The 19051-nt window shown below is 33.9% G+C and overlaps 1 protein-coding gene across 1 annotated transcript in view; it reads left to right on the top strand.

Moving 5' to 3' along the window:
• Positions 1-19051, top strand: part of FAP (fibroblast activation protein alpha) — a 66781-nt gene that overhangs the window by 4371 nt on the left and 43359 nt on the right. Inside the window, exons 3-8 of the mRNA XM_063110389.1 lie at positions 10441-10539; positions 11479-11573; positions 12487-12561; positions 14023-14075; positions 17402-17474; positions 18144-18264. Of these exons, the coding sequence (XP_062966459.1) occupies positions 10441-10539; positions 11479-11573; positions 12487-12561; positions 14023-14075; positions 17402-17474; positions 18144-18264 (516 nt within the window). The remainder of the gene's footprint in view (positions 1-10440; positions 10540-11478; positions 11574-12486; positions 12562-14022; positions 14076-17401; positions 17475-18143; positions 18265-19051) is intronic.

Genomic DNA, 19051 nt, shown 5'->3' with positions numbered 1-19051 from the left:
CAAATGCAGTCATAATGGAGGTTTGGGCTTCAACCTATGAATTTTGGGGGAACACAATTCAGTACATAACAAGGGTGATCAATAAAAGCTTCTCTGAGTTGATATCTAAGCAGAGATCTTAAGGATAAGAACATGGTCTGGGGGACAAGTCTTCAATGTAGAGGGAAAAGCAGGTGCAAAGTCCCTGAAGCAGCAAAGTGTCTAGGAATTTCAACTAACCAAAAGGAAACTGATAGAGCTGTGAGTCCAAAATTATTGAAACAAATTAACCAGAAAAATATGTATATGCTATGCATTTATGATTATACATACACACATATATGTGTAAATTTAGTAGTGATTGTTTATTTAGCTAAGTAATGTCATATATAATGACTTCAGAAGATATCTGAAGACAGAGACAATTTGGATAGAACAGAGGTCATTCGAGGGTACTTCGAAAAGTTGATGGAAACACTCATTTTCTTATAATTCTATTTTCCACAAGCTTTTGAGTTCCCTCATATTTTGTAAAAAGAAATGTCATTTAGTATGCCTGTATTTTAGGCAGAAATTCATTGTTGTTGTTAGTATCATTATCATTACTATTACCACTATGAGGGTACTTCAAAATTTTGTGGAAAAATAGAATTAAAAGATAATACAAATCTTTCAACCAACTTTTTGAAGTACCCTCATATAACCTCACCAACCACCTTTGGCAAAATAAGATATATGTGAGAGGAAGTCATCTTCAAAGGAGAAGTGAATATGTTTTTAAGATTTAAAATTTTCGCAGTATCAACATTCAGAACTGTGAAACAGACTCTCTCAAGCATTTTATGAGTTTTAAGCTTATTTATTCACTGTTCTTTTGAAGGAAATACAGGGAAGTCTAAAAGGTCAAGGAAAAGGTTCAGAAAGTTCGTGGACATAAAAGAGCTTTTGAGTTGAGTGTAAATAATTCAAGTTCTTGATTATATTTCTCTAATTGCACTCGAATTTTAAAATCACAGAAGATAAATCTTAGTAAGCTGTTTTTGAGTTTTGCCCAATTCTAAATAATTTAAAAAATAATCCAAGTCTTTGGATGATTCCCATAGTGCAGAGGAGTTTACCTATCCCAGATTTCCAAAGCAAATTATGTTACAACTTACACAAGAACATCTAGTCACAGATATACCTTGAGAAAAACATGTTCCAAAGCTAAAACTGGGATGTGGAATGAAGACTATACATTTTTCAGAATCGTATTTTTCAGAATCAAACTGAGCCTTAAAATATAGCAATAATTAACACAGTAGGCACATATTGAAAGGATCTTTTCATAGAACTGCTAATCAAATATGCATAAAAAAGAATTTATTTTTCATTCCCAGTATCCTTGTGAATACACTGAAATTATGTAGTAAAAACAGAATAACTTACAATCTTTATTAACCTTTATTCTCAATAATAAAAAGAATATTATTATTTGGTATCTAAATTAAATTTTTCATACCAATTATGATTATGTACTTGGTAGAGAAACTGGTGTGTCAGGACCCTTTAAAGGAACAGAAAATAAAACTACGTCAAAAAAATCAGATAACTAAGATGGAACAGACAAATTTCTACAAAGACACTAATTACCAAAACTTACTCAGGAAGAAACAGAAAACCTGAATAGAACTATAACAACTAAAGTGATAGAATCAGTCATTTGAAAACTTCCCACAAAGAAAAACCTAGGCCTAGATGGCTTCACTGGTAAATTCCACCAAACATTTAAATAATTATTAATAATCTTTTACAAATTCTTTCAGAAAATAGAAGACAATACTTTCCAACTCATTCTATGGGACTGGTTTTGCCCTGACTCCATAACCAGACCAAGATGTCAGCTACAAATTAATATCTCTTATAAATATACATGCAAAAATCCTCAACAAAACACTAACAAGCCATATTCATCAATACATAAAAAGGATTATATGCCACAACCAAGAGGGTTTATCCCCAAAATACAAGGTTGGCTTAACATCCGAAAATCAGTTAAGGTACTAAACTTTATTAAAAGAAAAAAGGACAAAAACCTCGTGGTCATAACAACATATACAGGAAAAGGATTTTACAAAATCTAGCACCATTTCATAACTAAAACACCCAATAGACTAGAAATAGAAGGAACTTATTCAACCTAAAAGGCATCTACAAAAAAAAAAAAAAAAAAAAAAAAATCACAGGAAACATTACACTTAATGGTAAAAGATTCAATGTTTTAACTTAAGGTCAAGAACAGGACAGAATGCCTGCTCTCACCACTTCTATTCAAGATTTTATTGGTGATTCTAGCTAGAGCAATTAAGCAATTAAAAGTATCCAGATTAGAAAGAAAGAAGTAAAACTATCTCTATTTGCAGATGACATGATCTTGTTTACAGACAATCCTAAGGAATTCATTTAAAAAATTATTAGAACTAATAAGTTCAACAAAGTTGTAAGATACAAGATCAATATATAAAAATCAATTGTATTTCTATACAGTATCAATGAACAATACAAAAAGATCTAAATAAATGGAAAGACATTGATTCATGTTTATGAATCAGAAAACTCTATATTTTTTAAGATGGCAATACTCCCCAAATTTATAAACAGATTAAATGCAATCTCTATCCAAATCCCAGATAGCTTTTTTTTTTTTGCAGAAATTGACAAGCTAATCCTAAAATTCATATGGAAATGCAAGGGACCCAGAACAGCTAAAACTATCTTGAGAAAGAACAAACTTGGAGGAATTACACTTCCTTATTTTAAAACTTACTACAGAGCTATATAATCAAAGTAGTCTGGTACTGTCATAGGAATAGATATATAAGCCAATGGAATAGAATTGAGAGCTGAGAAATAGAGCCTTACATTTATGGGTAATTTTTGATAAGAGTGCCATGGCAATTCCACGGGGGAAAAACTTTCAACAAATATTGGAACAACTGGATATCCATGTGCAAAACTATGATATCCCTTTCTCACATCATACACAAAAATTAACTCAAAATGGATTAAAGATCTAAACTTCAGAGCTAAAACTATAAAACTCAAAAAATAGGTATAAATCTTCATGTCCTTGGATTATGCACTGGTTTCTTAGATATGACCAAGAGCACATGCAACAACAACAAAAAATATATAAATTGGACTTCATCAAAACTTAACACTTTTGGGCTGCCAAGGACACCATCATGAAAAAAATGAAAAAATTACCCATAAAATTGGAAAAAAACTTGCAAATCATATATCTTATAAGGGACTTACATTCAGGATATATAAAGAACTCTTACAACTCAATAATAAAAAGGCAAATAACCCAATTAAAAACTGGATAAGGAACAGACATTTTGCCAAAGATGCTATACAAATAACCGATAAGCACATAAATGATGCTCAACATGAATAGTCATTAGGAAAGCACAAATCAAAACTACAATTAAATACCAGGAACAAAATTGCAGGGGAAGCAATTAGGCATCCATTATAGCCTACCTAGTGTGGAATTGCTTGCCCTCGGGGATGCTGTAGAAATGGGCAGAAGCAGACAGTGTAGAGAGATTTAGTAGATAGGCCAGGGTGTCAGACAAAGGAGGTGAGGGAAGAGAGCAGTCAAGGATCACACCTAAGTATTTGAATAGAGGAACTACATGAATGGTTAGTAGTGCTATTTACTTGGAGAAGTATGGAGGAAGAGCATGGAAATTTTTTTTTTCTTAGAATTGGACGTATTGATTTTGAAGTGCCTCTGATACATATGCAGGTGGAGATGTTAAAGGTTTAATATATAGATCTGGAGTTTAGAGAAGAAATCCGGGGGGAGGGGGGGAGGTGTGGCAGTGCTGGTAGGGGATGGGTCAGCCCAGGGAAATGTAATAGAAACTCTGAGGGAATGAAATGACCTAGGAAAATGGCTCTTCCTCGGGCCCCGACTAACAGCAATAAGAGCCACACCAAAATTTAAAGTAGAGAGTAGAGGAAGATGTGCTGGCAAAGGAGATAGAGTGAGCCTTCAGAAATAGACAAAGTTTGCTTCTATCTTCAGTGTCACCAAAATGACATTTGTCATTCATGTTCTTATACATTATGTTGACCATATACTATGATCTTCAAAAGCTTTAGCTATCATGAAAAATAAATTAAACCTAATTAAAATAATATAGCACACCAATAACATAACATGCAAATTAGTTATTAAAAAAAGCCTGACAATTCCTTTAAATAATTTGTGTTATACAGTATTGACTATAGAGAGAACTATAGAAAATTGCTTTCAGAGCTGAGAATGACTACATTCCCCAACTAGACAGTAAAAGCTTTATAGTTAGCAAGCCCTTTGCTTTGATAAGGATCAAATTGCCTCACTTTCTCTTAACCTAAGTTTTGGAGTATAATCATTCTATCTCTGATATATTGCTTGGTTCTTATCTTTATTTTTGTGTTTGTTGTATGTTGTTGTTGTTTTATTACATGTGTAGTTTCACTTTCAATTATAGTATAGTGGTAAAATGCCTAGCCTCTAAAATCAGATGGAGATGTATTTAAACTCCAGTTTTGCTATGTGTTAAGCAAGTTAGTTCACCTCTCTAATTTCCATTTCCTTATCTATAAAATTGTGTTTATAATAGTATTTATCTCAAAGGGTTGCTGTGAGGTTTTAAGTGTACCATACATGCACAGGGCTTGGTACTTACAAGAATACAGTAAATTATAACACTTCCTAGTACTGGTATAAAGCTACCTCAGACCTATTCTTTTTCAAAGCTGCCAGTCTTTGTCCAAATTTGATATTACCTTATAAAAAGTCTATTTCCCACCCTAATATTTCCAACACTTGTCTCTGTGACATTCACTCCAGAAACAAACATGACCTAAGGTGACAGCTGATGTTGAGGCCTCCTCATAGATATCTGCAGAGACAGCAGAAAGATGGGTGTGGTGTTCCTGGGAGTCCATGTCATTTTCCTTAGAGTGACCTCATTAGCATCAATTCCAAATCAAGTGTGAAAATGAGAACAAAAGGACCTACTAGCCATTTGTGTGCCCACTTAATAAAACATATTTTCTCATTTGGCTTACGATGAGTGTCAGGGCTAACATCAGACATCTCTGTTCTGACACTTGCTCCAAATTTTTCAGGACTAGACAATTAAATGACAGAAACAGAATACTAACAAAGAAGAAGCACAAAGTTTTAAGAAACATCAGGATAATAGTGAGTCATTACTTGCTTGTGAATCATTTCTGTGAATTGTAATTTCTTGGATTCATAATTGAAATAATTTTCAGCTTTGCTTTAATAAGTTGAAAATGCAAATAATTAAAGCATAGTTAATTAGAGTGTTTAAGCAGTCTGTGAGTAACTATGCTAAGGATGGGCCAAATTAAATTTAAGGGCACTGTCAGGAATTAAGTGTTAATCAAGTAAGTATCATTTATGCATTGAAGAGAGATATGCTCTCAGAATTCATTTCTACTTCTGTTCAACTATTAGAGTTTAAAAATTATAGATGCCAAAGCTAACCTTCCAAAGTCATCAAATGATTATACTTCAATATTAAAACATTATTTGAAAGAAACATGAAAATCCATTTATTCATCCAATAATTATTAATGGAATATTTTCCAAGCAACTGGAACTTGTTCAGTGTGTTTCATGCTGTGGAGATGTATTTTATGCTGATTTACACACACGCTTTCAAAACACTAGAAAACAATGACCCCAATGCTTTAACCATAGGTCTGAATCAGACCCCTTGCCTTGTCTCCACTTTTCTAGTACCAGCAAAGGGAATATACCTAAAAAATCCCTTTGGAGGCAATGAGCAAGATCACTGAAAGGGGGCATAAACATTAAAGGAGACTATTAACATTCCTTGAAAGCCATGGTTAACACTTAGTTGTGTGGAATCTATTCTCCATGAAGTGTGGAGTACTATCCAAGCCAGCCACACGTACCTACCAGGAATTTGTAGACTAGGAGCTATGCCATTGAAAGGCACAGGATTACACTGAACAAAGTGAATTCAGTGAAATCGTTAAATTGGGATTTTGAATCTTTGCAGAAGAATCATCCAAAGGGCTTGGTAAAAATTAAAACTATTAGCACCCCATGCCATAAGGACTAGGAATTTGGGTTTTTTTAAATTTTTTTTCTGACCGGTAAGGGGATAGCAACCCTTGGCACGGTGTGGTCCGCTCCACACTCAGCCAGTGAGCGCACCGACCATCCCTATAACAGGATCCGAACCCATGGCCTCGGCACTACCAGTGCCACACTCTCCGAGTGAGCCACGGGGACGGCCAGGAATTTATTCTTTAAATTAGCACTCTAAGTGGCTCCAAGGACCAAATTTTGATAACTATTTAAATGAAAGCATATCCTGGTAGAAGAGTGTATATATGAAATTTACAACATGGACTAGAGGATAGAAAGTAAAGGTAGGTGTATGTTTTGGGGAAAATTATCAAAAACAAGCTCACACAAAATCTGTCAAGTTTGTCAAGTTGCTTAATTTTTTTCATCTAACAAATATTTATTGTTTTCCCACTATATGTCAAGCCCTAAAAATCAAACACAGCTTCTACCTTCATAGGTAAAGATCTATGCCTTATACAGTTCTTTGCCACACTTAGGATTTCTAATCCAAGCTCCAATTCTTTGTACATATAGACAGATCATAAATATAATGTTTCATTAAACTATCAGTGTTGGCCACCATACCAATCCCCAGCAGAAATGACCTTCCACTGGACACTATGAAAATATTACTGGCTTTTTGCTATCTAAACACTTATTTAAATTCATTAAACATTAATCATTTTCATCTCTAAGTAAACTTTATGTTTTATTCCCACTCTATCATGTGACCTAATGCAAAATATCAGCGTAGACACATTAATTACCTCATTATGTTTATAGACGTGATCATTTTCAGTAGGAAGAGAAAAATGCCTAATTTAAATTCTTCCCATGATATTGGGGATAAATTTAAGTATACCCAGCCTGACACCAGCATAATTACCCTTTCCAAGCCCTGCCTACATCACATGTGAGGTAGCTTACAGAGGTAACATGAGATTAGGAGCAATCATCCTACCCCAATCTGTGCCACAATTGCTATTCCTACATAAATGCAGCTGGCTCAACTAGATACACTTTTGTGCATTCACTCATCACATCTTGCATGGTGGTGAGGATTACTCTTATTATGGCAATTTGTAGTACAATTAATACATGTTTAAAATTGCGTTACAGATATTTTGAGTCACAGTAGGACATATGCTAAGTTCTCTGTATAGATTGTTGGCATTTATAGCTACTATGCACCCATATAAAATAAATGACTAACTAGGCAGAAATCTGAAATATATTACCAAGTATAACCTTCCTGGATAACATAAATTAGAGGTTTAAAAGAATAAATAACTAATACTTAGAATATTTTTGAGAAATCTGGTAAGGACCAGGATTATTATCAATGATATGAAAAGGAAAATGAGTAAGTATTTAAAAATAATTTGAAACCCTTGTTTTAATATAAATTTAATTATTTATAATGTACAATATTAGTACTAATTGTATTTATGATCATAAAACATAATGTAATAGTTTAGTTATGGAGCAACAAAATAGCCAAAATGCTCCAAGTCTAACTGATGAATTTCATTAAACTAGAATAAAAGTAAGCCTTAATTGTATATACTAGTAGCCTAATCTGAAATTGAATTTCAGGTGGTTTAAGTAGATATTCGAAAATAGAAACAAAAAGTCCCAGTGTCTAAATTGGTTTGGGAAACACTGACCTAAACTATTTATTTGAAGAATACTGATGAGCTATAATAATGCTAAAAGGTAGCATTTATGGACTGCTTACCATGTGCCAAGCATAGAAATAAATTTTTTACTTGAATTGTCTCACTTAATTTAACCTTTTATAAAAATGGAGACTAATAATAGCTATGAATGTCTCAATGCTTACATAACTGCAGTAAGGAAGATTATATGCAAGGATACTTAAGTAAGAAAAACTATGATATGTTATTATCTATAACCAAAGCATTATTTATTCTAGACTTAAAAAAAGACATCACCAAGTTAAATTCACTTATTGAATTAATATCAATAAAGTTTCACTAAAAAAACAATCATCTGGTTACTTTGGCATTCATGGTAAATGGATTCACTACATTTTCAAATTTTCCCTCTGAATATGCAGGATTGTGTAGACATAAACTAAATATATCTCAAATGGAAAACAATTTCTACTTTATAGTACAATAGTACTATAATTTTCCCCTGACTGCCATGAAACAATATGCAATTTGTTATTAGTAGAGCTAAATAGAATTGAATTAAATACTTGGAAATTATTATAATGCTATTGTAGTAAATTACCTTTTATTCATTGAATGGAAATTACAAAATCAGTGGTATATATTCTGCACAAAGTTCATTATAAATGATTGCATGGTGTACACACCCTTACACAGGATGCAAAGAGAATGTAGGAAGGTGATTATTTAAAAAAAATAGAATTGCAATGTTATTAAGTATTCAGTGTCTAGTTATAAAGGGGCTCACTAGCCACTTGTCTTCTTATGGCCACCAGCATAAGTTTTGGTAAATTAAGGAAAAGAGCAAGCAAACTCCTGGTCCTAATCAATGTGTGGAGTGGAGTATACATGCATCGGGGTGAATCGGTTAAAATAGCAGAAGATATTATCCAGTTGATCATTTTGTTCTTATCACATGGCAGTACATTTATGTGACGACACATCTACAAGAGCAGGTTGAGTTTCAGATTTCAAAATCCCGTATGGCATAGCCTCTTCTAGTCTGGTCTCTTATATTACAGGTGAGCAAGCTGGGGTGCCAGAGATTGACTTATCAAAGACATACAGTAAATTAAGAGAGGAGCACAAATCTCATCTATCCATTCATCCTCCACCCATCCATCTTTCATTTCATGCATGTATGCATTCAACAAGTATTTATTCAATGCCTATATGTGCTAGCCATTGGGGATGCGACGATGAGCAAAACAAGACATGGTCCCTGGCCTTCGGCTAACTGTTAATAATACACTGGGAGGTGGAGACACATTGGTAACATAATCATTCGAATACACACGATTATATAGGAATGTGTAACAAGGAAACCTGACCTAAACCAGGGGGTCAGGAAGGGCTTCCCAAAGAAAGTAACCCTGGAATTGAGCACCAAAGACAGAATAGAGATGATGAGGCAAATGGAGATGGTGGGAAAAGGTGCAGAAGGAAGAAAGAAAAGAGTATTTGAAGAACAGAAAGCCCAAGACACTTGGAGTCTACAAAGTAATGAGAGAGAAGCAGGGCTGGTGGGGTAGGCCTCTTCAGACCAGCCAGGTCCTGTAATCCAGATGATCATTTCTAGTCTTTATCAGGAGTCATGGAAAGCAAAGAAGAGTTTTAGCAGAAGGATAAAGTTACAGCTCTCATCTTTGACAGTTTTATTTTCACCTGGGCAGATGCCAGATTGATAAATGCTACTGAAAGAATAGGATATTGCTGTAGGTCTCAGTTGCGGTAAGTGGTGGCCTGTAGGAAGGGATGAGGTGGGAGAGATGGAGGATGGTAGGTAATAGGTTAAAAGGGGGGGGTTGGGAGTTGGTTGCCTTATTATTCATCTGGCATTTGACCGTTTCAAGGCTCTATAATGAGTTTGTTCTGAGAGGAGAGTCATGTCTGAAAAACAATTGTTTTGAAGGATTCAGATATAAATGAAATTTGTGTGTAGTTTTTGAACCATATTAAGTTATCTTTTCTAACTTAACCTCTTCTCTTGAGATTTCTAAGATGATCTGTATAGATCTTCTGGTCTGTTTTCTCGTTATAAAAATCTATAGTATGGATACAAAAATCACCTACTTTTGTTAATACCTCTCTTGAGATTTCTGAAGGTAAGGCTTCTGGCTGATCTCATCCAACCAATTGGGATGCTAAAATACATCACTGATAAATCAGTAGAAATCTAAGCAAAGCCTGTGTGAGGAAACCCACAGGGTCTGGAATCCCAGCCGTGCAAGGCCTAGAATTGTTGGAATCTCACTTCGTCCTCCTCAAAACCCCCTGATAACTCTTCACCACCTGAAGAATAATGTCCCAGCTACTCTACATGGTCTTCCTCTAGAACCTTCATCTTCCTCTACATTTTTCTACCTGTTTTCCCTTCCAGGAAATCCAACTACGTGTCTAAGCCTTAATTATCCTGACTACCAAAAAAAAAAAGACATAATATAATACTTATAGTTATTAAGAAAGTAGTTAAGCAAGCACTTACCAAATGGCAGATCTTATTATATGAGAAAGAACAGATCAAGGTAAAGTTTAGGATTTATTTGCGTTATTAACCTTCCTTTTAACAATAGTGTGTTTCCTCCTTCCCCTAAGTCCACACCTCTGAAGGAAGAACAACTAGAGCACTCACACTGAAGGATATTTTAAATGGGACATTTTCTTATAAAACGTTTTTTCCAAACTGGATTTCAGGTATGTGAATTGTTTCTTCATCTTTGTTTTTGTTTTTGTTTTTTTTGGTTTTGTTTTGTTTTTAGTGCCAGTGTGTCTCTATGGCAACTGAGGCCATATCATTTGAAATGGACAAAAAGAATAATTATTCGGAAAACTCGAGTGCCCACCAAGGCACTTTTGACAAGACCATTCAGGCTAGATTTACCCAATAGTAATGAGGCCAATAGGAGTTTTAAAAGAGAAGTAAAAGTTGAGACCACATTGTTGAAATAATTTGAATGACTCATTTAGCTTTTGAGAATGGGATATATGCACCAATTTAGGAGAGATCATGAGAATTTTGCCAAAAGAGAAATTCTTTCATTAAGCTGGATAATCCGGAAAATAGACAAAATTCCACTCTGACAACAAACCTTTTAAGAGTCATAAAACTGGTATCTGCACATAGTTTTTCAAAATAGGGTTTTATCAAATAAGTATAATCAAATGGAGAGATCAACTAATAGTTTGTGACATTATAGTTGTATATCTAAAATGCCACTAAACAAAATTGAATATTTTCATTTTCCTCTTTAGCAAACAAAATTTATATAACGTAGGTTTCAAACTACATCAAACACAACCCACATGGAATTTACTTTTATTATTTCCAGAGAAAGGTACCATTTTAAACTAGTATACCCTCTTTGTAACTCAAAACCTTATTCTTAAACACCCTGAATCAGTTAGAATATGGCTGCTGTTTTTGCTATTAAATATGCCATCTTTGTGTGAAATAGAAAAAAATCATCCTTTTCTCCTTTCTACCGCCAACTTATTTTAAATCTGACAAAGCAATACGTACTGGACAGGGAGGAAAAACAAAGTCAGTCCATGAAGTAAGAGAGGTTTCTTTTGTTACAAATGTATTTCCTGGTGAGAGATCATTTCAACTTTTGTTTTCTTTCTTGTTTAAAGGACAAGAATATCTTCATCAATCTCCAGATAATAATATAATGCTTTATAACATTGAAACAGGAGAATCATATGCCATTTTGAGTAATAGCACCATGGTATGTACCTGACATCCTCCTCGCTAAACCTTTCGCAGCTCTTCACTGACCAAGAGACAAAGTTCAAATTCTTGACACCTGATCTGAGCCCAGCTTGCTTTCCCAGGACCATCCCTCACTATAGTTCTCTAGTTCTCACTTCTAGTCATACTAAACTACTGTCCTTGCCTTCTTCTAAGTCACCTAGCATCTTTCCTCCCCTGTGGCAATAGGAAGGCATTCAAAAGAGTTAAGAATTCAGTCCTTAGAGTTAGACACATTGAGATTCAGATCCTGGCTCTGTCACTTACTAGTTGTGGAATCTTGGGAAGATTCTACACAGCACCAACCTCACTATGCCTCAGTTTCTTCCTCTGTAATGTGGGAATAATAATCCCTTCTTTTCTTAACATAAGAATTAAATAAAATAACATTTGAAAGTGCTTAGGACTGTGCCTAACAGAATAAATGCTCAACAAATGGTAGCTATGCTGTAAGGACACATGACGTTCTGTCCTCCTGGGCTCCAAATCGTACTCTCTTCACACTTAAAAGCTTGCTAATTGTATAAAACCAAGCTCAGGTAATACTCTCCTCTGCAACCAACGATCCTCTCATTTGGATCATACAGCATTTGCAATGCCATATTGAATCTCTTGTACAGAATTTTTAAATTTGTAATATGTTACTCATTTACAGGTTTAACATTATCAGCTTGAAATTACAAAGTATATCCTATTTGCTACATCTTCCCCCCAAAGTGACTAGTAAATTTCTCTGTATACAGTAGGTATCGCATAAACTTTTTTCAACAGCATTGAAAGTATACGTATCTAAGAGTGTACCAAAGATATGATATTCTTTTAGAACTGCAAATTTACATGGCTCTTTGTTATTTTTTTCTGTATTCTAATCAAGTTCTTCATAATTTCAGAAAAGTGTGAATGCTTCAAATTATGGCTTATCACCTGATCGGCAATTTGCATATCTAGAAAGTGATTATTCAAAGGTATCAACTATTTAATTGGGTATATCTCCTACTAATCCACAGAATAGTTTATAAAAATAAGTGAAAGCAAAAGTCTATCTTTATCTCTAAATATCCAAGAAGCTAATGTAGATTCTAGATGAACCCAAAAGTCACAACTGAAACACATACAAATAATACAGGATTTGGTATTCTTGTCTAGTTATCATCAATTAGTGGAAAGTACTTTCCTCTGAGGGAAGGAAACTTCATTTGGGGGCACCGATATCTATCAGAAAGGGGAGAATTATCCTTGTATTTCTAAAACTATTTGTATCATAATCTATTAGTTAATATGTATTTTAACCTCATGAAAGTTTATTATTATTGAAAATGGAAAAATCAAGGTGTAGCATATTTAACTCACACACACAAACACAAAAATATATAGTCAGTGGTAGATCAGGATTTAAATCTGTGTCTTCAAAAGCCTGGTTTCGAAGTATTCACACCAAACCAGACTATTTACTGTTTCTTAATTTCCCCTTTGTGAATGGAGTTGCAGAGGGAAGGTAATCACCATCTTATTATTTTTCTGATACTGGCAAAAGTGCAAAATAATTTACTATCAAATTAAACCTCTAATACTTATTTTCCAATTGAGAACTTTTCATTTTGACTATCATTTCCTTATATCCTACTCGAGATGCAAAATTCCCTTACTACATAAAATGGAAAGTCAGTCTTACTCCTCCCCAGTTGCTCAGTCAGCTGATTATTTTCCAGTGGTCCAGGCCCTGTTCTCCAACCGTCTTCACAAAGACACGTTTCAACCTGATGGAGCTCGTTTGCCAAGAGTCTGAAAGCCCTTTAAGAAACAGAAACCAAAATAATATCAGCATTATTCACTAACCACAGTACAAACATACAAGAATCATGCAAAAAACATACAAAAAAAAACAACAGCTCTGTTCAGAAGAGACTATAAGCTAAATATCTCCTATTTAGTTTTTCAATTTTTATTATTTAAAAAAGTACACCTAATTATAAAAAGGCAAGCACTTTGCAACAAAACCACATGTTGAATGTAATTCTCTTTACCCAATGCTAAAGGGTATCATTATAATGAACTACACAGGTACAGGGTAATTCTTACAGACTGTGAAAATCATATTTGTTTTACTTCAATCCATGTAAAACGTGAGGGGAAAATTCCTAGGATAGAGAATGTCAAAGATAAGCTTTTTATATTAGGAAATGTCTTTGGATATGCTTTTTATGGAGTGAGGGTTGAATCACTGCTGAAATTGGTTCTGGAACTTGAACAGTAAAACTCTTTAAATGAAGACTTGTTTGGAATTAAAACATATCTTTCCTAATGTCTTGTGAAAAATAGTCCTTTTAGTAATTCTGAGCCTTGGATTAGATGACCTATGATTATATATTATTGATATAAGTTTTTTTAAAATTATAATTTGTCTTTGCCTCTCTTTCTTCTGACAGCTTTGGAGATACTCTTACACAGCAACATATCACATCTATGACCTTAGGAATGGGTAAAACGTCACCTTTATTTATTAAGACTACTTAAATCAGATATCTGGACTTTTTCATTCCAAAAATTTGGGTTTGAGGTTAAGACTACATTATTTTGTTACAGTCTTAGTTTCTTACTTTTTTACAAGATATGTGTACCTATGAAAGTTAAGAAACTCAAGAAAATACTTCCGTGGGATAGTCACCTCTTTTTATTTAATATTTTGCATTTTTATACACAATATAGTTTTGTTTTTCTGAATTTTGAAGATCAAATTATGGGTATGTTATTTATGGAAATAAACATATATAGGAAAAGTACAAAAACATGCATGCCAATGAGACTTTTTAGGCAGAGAGTTACTTCATTGGAGAGAAGCAGAGGGGAGAGAGAAGAAGCATTCATTGTGTCTGAACACATACTTCATCAATTAATTTAAAATTAATTATTTTAAAATGGTAAAAATGCTAAAATTAATTATTTCCAAAATGGTAAAACATTTAACATTTAAAATGTTAAATGTTCTCTTAAATTTAGGTGGTAGATAAATTTTCATTTATTAAATTATTTTCTTTATTTACATGTATATTTTAACTATTTGAAATATTTACCATTTAAAATAAAAAAATAAATAAATGTACGGGTAAGCAAAGGATTGAGGGAAAGAACTTCTAGCAAAAGGAAGACTAGGTAAAGACCCAAAGGGGAGAGAGAGCCTGAGTGTTCAGGAAACTCAAAGTAGGCCAGTTTGGTTGAAATTGGAGGAGGGGTCCGCTGACTAGTGGGAGGTGTAAGGATGGGAAAGAGTTGAGCCCAGGAGCATGGGCCAAATAATAATGAGGAAACCATTAAAAAGAGCTTAGATCTCTTTCTGATGACAATAGAGAATCACCCAAGGGTTTTAAATGGGAAATGACATGATCAGATTTGCATTTCAGAAAAATCGCTCTGGCTAAGTGTGGACAATGAATTGGTTTAGTTACTCATCTTAATATGATATCCTCTTTGCTTTATATAAAAGGAAAAAAATAATTATTTGGCTTGTGGAGGTACTGAAAAAAATCTGGTCTGTTTCCCCCTTTGTCTAGCAAGAGCACAAAAACTCAGAAAAAATTATTTGTCTACTTCTTTTAAATGTTCAGAAAAGAATAACTCAGATCTCCTTAAACTGTCAAATTAAGAAATAGGAACTGCTTCTTAAAGTAGAATCTAAATCCATCTAATGAATTCTGAGTCTTTTTCTTCTCTGTATTCACATCATCAACAAATTCAAGAAGTATTACTGAGCACCTACTTATGTGTAAAGCATATAAGGCAGAGATACAAACGAGCTTGTGGTGCCAACCCCACTGTCAAGAAGGCTTTAGACTAGTAAGGTGGGAATCTTAGTCTTTCAGTACAATTTCTTAAGGCTTTAACCATGTCCTCATTTTTCTTCTAATTATTTTGAAATTCTTTATGTTGAGGTTCACCAAACTGAACAGCATTCCAAAAGAAGATGACAATACTAATATTTTAATCAGAGTTTTACAAGCTTCATTGCCTAGAATCACATTAAAAATTTAGCGTTTCTGTAGTGAATTTAATCAAACCACTCTTTTTTGTTTTTTGTTTTGTTTTGCTTTCTGCACAACTATCTAATTTTCCAGATTTTTTGGTCAGGTAATTACAGCATAATTTAGGAAGTGAGGGATGACAAATTTGTTGAGATTCAAGGCATAACTGAGTACCATGAATTCCAAGTCTTTTCTACGCCTCGAAGAATCTGTAAAAATCTAGCACATAGAAAATGAAAATGGTTCTGGTTTCAAGCTAGCCTCCTCTTGTACCATAGTTGCTCAGAAAACAGCAGCTGTGGTGGCTTGCCAGTCATGAAGAGACGTGCACCAAGATTTTCAGCTTGGCGCTGACTACATGAATCCATAGATAATTTCACTGCATATAGAACACTAAAACCATGTTAGGTCAAAAGTAACATGAACACTGGCTTGAGACAGAATTTGGGTCATTCCCTTGACTGTGCCCTCGCATCTCTTTCAATATGTTCTGGACCTCCCAGGTGCCTAGTGCTCACATACTGCCCTCTGGCGGCCAGGATTTCCACTGCAGCACCAATGGCCTCCAGTCAAAACTGCGCTGTGTTCCTCATTGCTCACTAGGCTTCATGCCACATGACCTAATAAGTTAAATCAAGGTAATGTATATTACAGATCTTCACAGGTGTCCAAGTGTTAAAAAAAAAAAATGGGAAAGATAGAAATGTCAGATGCGTATTAGGTCCAGATTGGAGAGGTTTTTTTTTTTTTGGAGGAGGCGGGCAAGAGTCATTCTTGAGGCTACTCAAATTATACTTTGGAGGCATGTCTTGCTTTGCTTTTCCACAGAAGCAGTCTTGATGAAACTAATAATACAGTTTTCAAGAAGATAAAAGTTGAAACTTAGGCACGGCATCCTATAGCTCTTTAACACATAAAAATCTGAATACATTCTTTCTGAAGTACTACAAAATCTCCACAATGCAAATCACTCAACTGAGTACTTGCAGAGGACTTTAGGCATCAAAGAGAGATTTTTGGCCAATAGTATATTTGAAATTTCCCCATGGGTGGAAGACTCTGGAAACTTAAGGCAGACTGCCCAGTGTACGATCTGTTTTTCAGTTTAGCTTGAGATCAGATGTTCCTTTCCTTTTCCGATTTCAAGTCAGATCCCTGGGGAGATTGTCAAATGGCATCTTATTTTCAAAAATTTGAAATTCATATGCATTCGCAGAGATGGGGGTTGTGAATGAGAATGTGGAAGAGCACATATTAAACTTCAGCACAATTATAGATTTTCAGAGCTGGAAGGCAATTCAGTGACCATCTCAGTCTGGTGTGTGCAAATTTTACAGTCCCAAGGGTTAAAAAGACTTGAGTTTCATTCGAGGTCTGCCAGGAAGTAGCAATACAAGCTTAAAAAGTCATATCCTCTCTCCAAACCTCACATTTATTTTCTATAAAGTGAGGGGAATCTATTAGATAATCTCCAGGAATGTTCCCACTTTCACATTCTATAAATGTTTAATCCATTTACCTCACTATAAAGGTCAGAAGACCAAGACTCAGAAAAGTCAAGTGACTTTTAAGTAACTAGTGGAAGAACGGCAGCCACCGCCCATGTTTCCAGTCCCACATTCCTGCAATCTTTCCCTTAGCTTTTTAGAAGCAGAGAGAATGAGCGATAATTTTCATTGTTTGTTTATTTTTTCTGTTTATACAGATTTTTTTTTTTTTTTTTTTTTTTTTTTTTTTGCATCAAACAGCAAGGTTTGTTGTTTTTATTTTTTTCTTTCTCTCCTTCTAGAGAATTTGTAAGAGGAAATGAGCTTCCTCGTCCAATTCAGTATTTATGCTGGTCGCCTGTTGGGAGTAAATTAGTAAGTGTTTAAATTATAGAAATGTTTAATCATTTAAATAAAAGAGGAGCCATTTGATTTTGGCCTTTGTTACATTTCACTGCCTAAAAGAAAAAAAAATACATTCATGACTATTTTAGTGGTTAAAAACGAGAAGAGTCTTGATAAATTGAAACCCATCTGAGAATTCCGCAAAATCTCAAGCTCATGGATAGACTTCTTTAAATATCGCAGTCAAAAACTTTATCCTTATACTCAGCCAGAATGCGTTGTGCCAGAAAGCTCAGGAAAAATATGGTTTTCACAAGTTTCCCAGACTAGCTTCAGACAACATGAAATTTTGTCCAAGCTCTTATTTAAGGACTCTAAATAAAGATTAGATCTGGCTAGCTATTAATATTCAGAGATTTATCTGACTTCCTGTCAATATCTATAATAATTTATTTGTATGATAGGACAACTAATATAATAGTAGACTTTATTCTTTGTTTGATATAGACTTTAAAAATCATAACTGATTTTAATGTGGGGTTTTTTTACCTATTAAAACGATATTTTAGTTGGAAGTCTTTTTTGCATCTGGATTGCCACTCTTTTCAAGATATAAGGTGATAATTAAAACAATTATACAGTCCTTGCTGTATTTGTTATGGAATTTCCCCTTGTTTACTAACTTACCACGACTTCTAGGCATATGTTTACCAAAGCAATATCTATTTGAAACAAAGACCAGGAGATCCACCTTTTCAAATAACATTTAATGGAAGAGAAAATAAAATATTTAATGGAATCCCAGACTGGGTTTATGAAGGTAAGCTGTATTCTTTTACTACTGCTGATGTTTCAGGCTTTTCATTGAAAATAATTTCATATATTTAGTGAAATTTACATGAGTGGGATCTTATTTCGATGAATAGTAGCATTTCTGAAAGCTTTTATGAGATTATGAATAGGACATGCATGTTCTAAAAGATCAAAATCTTGTTATCAGAAGACTGGTAGAATTTATTTTCATGAACATTATTATGAAGTGGTAGTAATGTTTTATATTTTAGGAAAAATGTTCCTCAGTTGCTGTGTTAGTACATTTTTTTCATATTTGTTTTTTCTTAAAAAATATTTTTCCCCAAAACTAAGCAACTGTCTATGTTATTTTACAGGAAAATATTCTTAGTTTTTTATACTCTCTTGAATTTTGTCCTCATTTAAGTCATGTAGGATCCAGGAATTAACTGAACTTTAAAAGGTCTTCTAGTCCCTATCTTCATTAAAAAAAATTCTCAGGAGAGAATTTCAATTTCAATGTTTATGGCACTCTGCTGTACAATTGCAGTTCTTTCTGTTTTGGCTACTCTAGGTGACTATAATAAAAACTAGAACCTTCCCTGAAGGGAAATAATAATTATTGCTGACATGTTTATTATTTATTTTTAAAATTACATTTCTGATTAATGTCCATTCCTTACAAGACTAATCGATGTTTGATATAGGGTGTAAGGTTAAACTATTTCTCTTAACTCAGACTTTTTTTTAATAACCAAAGTATAGCATATGTTACATCCACATTAAATAAATTATTTCAGTCAATAAATAGCTAT

This window comes from Cynocephalus volans, chromosome 1 (genome assembly GCF_027409185.1).
Source record: "Cynocephalus volans isolate mCynVol1 chromosome 1, mCynVol1.pri, whole genome shotgun sequence".
Lineage (NCBI taxonomy): Eukaryota > Metazoa > Chordata > Mammalia > Dermoptera > Cynocephalidae > Cynocephalus > Cynocephalus volans.
This window is presented reverse-complemented; position numbering and strand designations above follow the sequence as displayed.